Source organism: Clarias gariepinus, chromosome 25 (genome assembly GCF_024256425.1).
Source record: "Clarias gariepinus isolate MV-2021 ecotype Netherlands chromosome 25, CGAR_prim_01v2, whole genome shotgun sequence".
NCBI classification, from domain to species: domain Eukaryota; kingdom Metazoa; phylum Chordata; class Actinopteri; order Siluriformes; family Clariidae; genus Clarias; species Clarias gariepinus.
The window spans coordinates 5,859,252-5,866,183 of record NC_071124.1 but is presented as its reverse complement, the minus strand read 5'-3'; the positions used below and the strand labels follow the sequence as shown (position 1 = coordinate 5,866,183).

Here is a 6,932-nt window from a genome sequence, read left to right as displayed (position 1 = left end):
TCAGGAGCTACACATGAGGAGGCCGAGACATGCAGAATTTACAGAAGATTACCCAAACAGCACTTAAACACAACAGCACAGCAACTAAACAAAGAGCTATTTATAACAAAACTAATCAATTAGTCACCTCGGTTCAGTTGAGCGCTCCCAATACCTGATGAAGTGCTCTCTGGAAATTGGAGTCCAAAATACAGAAACACATATAAACTCAACCGTGACACTAACGAAGTCACTGCTGTAAAGAAAAAATAAAACAAATTAACTTGCACTGTACCTTTAAAAAGAATCGCGACATAGCAGTGTTTCCTGTGTAGAGATACTCGGACCTCCTGTTTTTATGCAAACCGCCTCCCACCCTCATAGATCTTTTGCTTGAGGATGCTCCAAAGGTTTTGGGTTTGAGGTCAGGGAAGGATGGTGGCCACACCATGATCTTTCATGCCCATAGCAGCCAATGACACAGAGGTACAGTATTCTTTGCAGCATTAGATGGTGCATTGTCGTGCATGAAAATGATTTTGTTACGGAAGGCCTTCTTTTATTAACATGGAAGAAAGTGGTCAGTCAATATACTTTGCAGAGGGCATTTTCACACCTTCAGGGACCCTACAGGGGCCTACCAGCTCTCTCCCTATGATTCCGGCCCAAAACATGACTCTGGCACCTCCTTGCTGATGTCGCAGCCTTGTTGGGACATGGTGGCCAGCCACCAACCATCCACTACTCCGGACCATCCAGGGTTGCACGACACTCATCAGTAACCAAGACTGTTTAAAAATTAGTCTAGGTAAGTTAGGGGTGGCTAAATTGTAGGTTTATGCACAACTGCAAGCCTCTAAAGGATCCTCCACCTTAAGTTTCGCGGGACTTCAGAGGCACCAGTAGCTTCAAATACCTGTTTGATGCTTTGTAATGGCATTTTAGCAGCTGCTTTCTTAATCCGATGAATTTGTCTGGCAGAAACCTGGATGGCAACACCATCCATGAGTTTAATTTAAAAACTAAACATTTAATGTTTATGACACTTACTACCAATTTACATAATAATTTGGAACACTGTATAATATATTTAGTTTTGTACCCTTGGATTCTGTGCCAACCATCATCTTTTTAGATCTTTTTGCCGGCTTGCAAATGGCCAAAACAATATTGGTGCAGATTTAAAAAAAAAAGAAAAAAAAAAAAAAATATATATATATGTATATATATATATACACTCAGAAAAAAAAGAAACATCCCTTTTTCAGGACTGTTTATTTCACCAATAATGTTGTAAAAATCCAAATAACTAATATTTGGATAATAAGGGTTTAAACAATGTTTTCCATGCATGTTCAATTAACCATAATCAATTAATTAACATGCACCTATAGAATGGTCGTTAAGACCTTAACAGCTTACAGAAAGTAGGCATTTAATCTTATCTGTTGGAAATATAAATGTGTATGCATATTTACAAAAAATGAAGCATGGATTGGGAGAGAAGAAGCACTAAATAATATAAAAAATGGTGTTATATAATCATATATAAAAATTAACTTTTTCACCTAGGTGTGACAATTTTTAGCACCAATATGATGTTTTGGCTAAAAGAATTTTGGGATAGACCGGGCAACAAAGGACACATAAACTATTGCAACTTTCATTTTCAGGGTGAAGAAATTGCATTCGATCTGATGAAGACAGCCTTAACTGTTGACACTATTCAAACATGTCCCTCAAAGGATGCAACCTCAGAATTGAGACACACCAGACATTTTTTGCTTTGGTCCTGTCTCCACCCTATTCTGATATTATTCTGTTTCCTAATATTGTGATGTGTAGTTTTATAAAAGAGAAGACCTAACGGTGGTCTCAGAAAAGGTATAGTAATCAGGTAGCTGAACTTACTCAGGGCTAATAAGTAAGAAACAAAAATGTCATTAATATGAAGTGGGACATCCTGTTACAACTTTGATGTTGATTTCACTAAGTAAACACAAATTTTGTTCCTGGATGGTGTTATTTATTAATTGCTCATGTTATTTACCAGAAATTAACCTATTGATGTTAAAATGTTTGCACATCTGCACTTTAACCAACATATGAATCACAATCATGATGAATTATTAATTAACACAAAAGTTAATTGTAAAGGAATTGTAAAAAAATTTTTTTGTTTTTTTCCCCACTTACACCACTAACCTTTGCTGACAATTATTATTATTTTTTAATAAATTAATATCTAACACAGAGCCACTGGCTTACACACATCAGGTGCATATGGTCTATGTTTTTTTAAATATAAATATGATTTTGCACATGATTTTGCCTCATGGTCATGGTCCTTGTGGTCATTATAGTTCATGGGTATTATTTTGTCATCTCACATTTCTCATTATTTCCGGTTTGAAGGGGAAAAAGTTTTTTTTTTTTTTATAAAGCAAAAAGAAGACATGAATGTTTTCTTTGAGTCACAAGTTTAAAATGTAGTTTACTTAAAAGTACAGTAAAAAACAACAACATGGTGTGGTACAATTTAATCTCAAAACATACATTTGCATTGGTATAAATCTAAATTTTTAGGAGCTTCATATTTTTAAAATGTTTTCAAAATTATGTTCTCCCAAAAATATATAGTATATTATTAATATGCAGATTATGAAGCTCACTCTAAACTTTAATATCACATTCACAAACAAAAAAACAACTATAAACTACAATTGTGTTGAGCGGTTTTCTTTAGTGCCGCTATCTGCAGCAGCATCTGTAGTATACTGCAATGCACCACACCTCCCAGGCGAGAGTCTTAAGATTTTGAAAAGTGAGTCTCTGAAGGAATTGCAGAGGAAGAAGTAGATGAGTGGGTCTAGAAGAGAGTTCAGAGCCGACAGCCAGAGTGTGCTCTCTTTCACCAGGAAGAAGATAAGTTTCTGACGGCAGTCAAAATCTAATTCCCTAGTCTGGCTCAGTGTATAAGGCACACGGGCAAAGTGAAATGGCACAAAGCATATGAAGAACACTGCAAGAACCAGGAACACGTTAAGTCTAACTCTTCTTTTCCTCTGATTGCTCTGAGCTGCCGTGTTGAGAACGCTAGTCCGTGCAAATGAGTTGAAGAGCTCTTTGGTGATGAGTATGTAACATACCACAACTGCAATCAGATTAACCCAGAAGATCACCTGGCAGATGTGGTTGACCACTTCATGCCACTTTAAGCCAAGCTCAGTCTTCAGGCTACTGCAGCTAAATTGGTCCGATTTAGGTGTCTTGTTGGTGAGAATCATGTTGGGAAGGGAAAGCACCAGCAGGGACACCCAGATAAGAGCTGAAAGAAGCTTCCTGTTGGTCAGCCTTCTGGGACTGGTCCCAGTGAAAGGGTAAAGAGTCTTTTTACAGCGGTCAATGCTGATAAAACCAAAGAATAGGATGCTGATGTACATGGTAAAGTAGAAAACCACAGACGAAACGCGGCATACAAAGACACGGAGACCAACCGAGGCCATGTTTGAGTCAGACAGGATCTTAAAAGGGAAAGAAAGAGTCATGAGGATATCAGCTACCACAATGTTCTTTAGGTAAATGATAAAGTGTGAGCGACTGGGGATGCTGAAAAACACCCATGCTGCTAGACAGTTGAGAATGAATCCGAGCAGGAAGAGCAGAGAATACAGGATCGGGAACACTGTTGTCTTGAGAATGTTATTACGAGGACAGTATTGATCTGAGGAATTAGTCTGGTTCCTGAAATTCCCCAAGATCATTGAAAATCCGTCTGTGGGCTCCATAAGTTTCTGTAGATAAATACAAATAATTCAAATGTAAATAAACTTTATTAAGTTCAAGTTTCGAATTTTCTGTTTAGGGTTAAATTTGACATCTTGTGTTAATATTTTATCAAGATACATAACCTGTGAAGTCATGGTACTACTGTATCAAGGGCATCATGGAACATTTTATTTAGTAGTATTTTATATATATATATATATATATATATATATATATATATATATATATATATTAATATTTTATTTATTAATTTAGTAATTGGTAAGTCCTGCCACGGTTGTAAAATGATAACTAATAAAGTGATAGAATAAATAAAATAGACTGTAGAGGTTCCTAGATGGATGGATGGATAATGCCTTGTAACCAGTATCTTTATATCAGAGAGGTTAACAATAGCCAGCCTCAGCATGCAAAGCAGCATTAAAGAGAAATGTACTAACAATGCATGCTTCCCTAAGCAAGGGTGTTTATTTCTATGTCAAGGGGCAATGTAAGGCACTTTACTTTAATTCTTTATGACTTACTACTACTGTTTCATAAGGTCAGATATAGCTGAATCCTCTTACAACCTGTTAAAAGATTCTGTTTAAACACCCAAGATATTTTATCAGGTTATCTTTACAGCTTTATTTCCTTACATTTTCATCAGTAATTGTAAAATATGTGCAGCAATATTGTGTGCCATCTGTAGTGTGACAATGTACACTAGCCTTACTGTATGTCACATTTTAGGAGAACTATGTTGAATTAATACCAATACCAGTCCTTGTACTGATGCATCCCTAATCCGAATTCATTTAAATTGATGGTGCATTTCTTCTCAAGGGCCCAATATTTGCAACATAGCCTTGCAACGTTGTGAGTATATGCATACAGTACATACACAACATAGCCTTGCAAAGTTGTATATGTATGTACTGTACACATATATTTTGTATGAGTTGTTTGCCATGTCTGGTATCAATACATTCATTTTTACATTCTAGAATAATACTAGAGATTATGAAAACTATGTAATGCTTTAAAAAAAAATATATGTATATTTAATTATTTCAGTGTGTTTCTATTTGTCCTTTTACAAATGGGGACGTTTAAGTCAAGCCAGAACAACTGTGCAGAATAACAGAACAAAGATATGAAAGTAAAAACTCCCTTTATTTCTTTATATAATGCCCTGCTACACTAATGCACTAAATTTTTTCTTTATTTATTGATTTACTTATTGATTGATTTATTAATTTATTTTTGTATATTTATTTTTGTATATTTATCTTCTTAAGTCTTAAAACACACACACACACACACACACACAAGTGTGTATACACACACAGTGTCAAACCCACAGTAAACTAGAGATCTAAATCAAACAAAACAACGTTTGCATGAACCCAAGTTACAGTTCGAACTTATTATATTATAATATTTGAATTTCTGTTTGCATTTCTTTCCCATGCAAATATTTATAGGTATTTATAGGACTGTGAACCTTTAGAGGCACAATGAAGCTTTTACTTCCACTATTTAACTTTCTGTACAAAATAACCAACAAACACATTACATAAATTATAGTCTACATACCAGTTACACACAGCTTTGGCCTTCAGTTGTTCTCCGCCTAATGATTCTCTGCTTCAAGCTTTTCCTGAAATATGTCTAAAGTAAGACAATATGGTGACTGGGAGGAAACAAAAGTAAGAACAAGATAGACTTGGAACAAAGTTATTTCCTTACAAAATAAGGAAACTTTCTCTTCTGTTTTTGTGCTTCCTGACAAGTTGTGTTCAGAGGTTTAAAACTAGTGGAACTATTTTAATATGTCATATGCTTATACTGCGCAACCTATCTGCAATTCATGCAGATGTGTTATATATTATTAAAATTTGTTTTTTTGGTGGATATTTTCATTTAAAATAATAATATAAACATGTAAACTATAAAACCTAATTATTATATACTATAAATTTATGGTTTGTATGTTCATTTTATTGTTTCAATTATTTGTTTTATTTAATTTTTATATTATTTCATGAATTATTAATTTTTTTAATTGGTAGTACTATTCTACTACATCTTTTTTTATCATTGATATTTCTTCAAAACACAATGTGGATATACTGGATAAACTAAATTGCCTGTACAGTATGGATTTGATACAATAGGATACAATGCAATATGATATAATATGTTTGTTCAGCATCTGGGGGTAGGCTGGCTGTTAATTTTGTTGTTGATGATGTAGACTATTTAAAAGATGGGGATGTGATTGTTCTAGCTAAAAGTAAGAAACATTTTTTATATACCAGTCTGTCTAGTATACTGTATGTATAGTCAGTATAGTCAAATTCGATTAGATAATTTAAATTTTTAAGAATGTTGCATTAATTCATTAAGTCTGTTGAACCAATGCATTGCCTTAAATAGTATTATTGTTGCTCCTCAAGTGTTTGTATGGGGTGGTATGATGGACTGGCATTCGATTGCAATACTGTATGTATTCATAACTTGTACCCAATGTTTTCAAGATCTTTCTCGAGCCTGAGCAGAAAAATGAACAAATGAATGAATGGATATAGTCAACAGACTGGAAAAATGACACCACCACCTTACAGAAATTGCATCTGTCCCTGACTTCTCCTTTTAAGAGAAAACTGACCTGACTCATCGCCCTGTCAGCAGATCTTTTTATTTTCAGAAAAGTGAAATGTTATGAGGAAACATCAAGAGTAAAACCTTAACCTAAATAACAGATGCCTCCCTCACTGAGTTAGAATCTCCATTTTTAAATAACTTTGTTAAAAACTTATTGAATTGTATTGAATAAGACTTTAAAATAAGTCCAAATTTACACTGATTAAATTCAACGTAATAAAATACTCACAATGCCAGACAGAATTTCCATTAGGCTCAATATGGATTTATTATAGGACAGAAACAACAAAAGCCATGAGAGTTGGTGTCCATTGATATCCATTCCATGCTAGCACTAAGCAAACTCACTTTCTATGACAGACTGCGGAAATGACACAGTCACACTTCACATGCAGCTCATCAAAAGAGAATTTAATCATGCTGCCTTTGTCATGCCTCACCTGAAAGGCCTTTTATATTAATAGATCAACCCATCTCATCCTCATATTACATCCTGGAAATCCACAAAGTTTCAG

The 6,932-nt window shown here is 34.5% G+C and overlaps 1 protein-coding gene across 3 annotated transcripts; it reads right to left on the bottom strand.

The window, feature by feature from the left end:
* Nucleotides 1-2,496: 2,496 nt before the first annotated feature.
* p2ry12 (purinergic receptor P2Y12) lies at nt 2,497-6,700 on the bottom strand. Of its 3 annotated transcripts, none has more exons than XM_053486817.1 (3): nt 6,647-6,700; nt 5,347-5,410; nt 2,497-3,773 (listed from the first exon to the last, which is right to left on the bottom strand). In XM_053486817.1, the coding sequence occupies exon 3, from the start codon at nt 3,765-3,767 to the stop codon at nt 2,697-2,699; it is 1,071 nt and encodes a 356-aa protein (XP_053342792.1). In that variant the 5' UTR covers nt 3,768-3,773; nt 5,347-5,410; nt 6,647-6,700; the 3' UTR covers nt 2,497-2,696. The 3 variants fall into 3 exon arrangements, with proteins under 3 accessions (XP_053342792.1, XP_053342790.1, XP_053342791.1); XM_053486815.1 differs by having other exon boundaries at nt 5,347-5,421; nt 6,647-6,697; XM_053486816.1 differs by lacking the exon at nt 6,647-6,700 and having other exon boundaries at nt 5,347-5,464.
* Nucleotides 6,701-6,932: the final 232 nt, after the last annotated feature.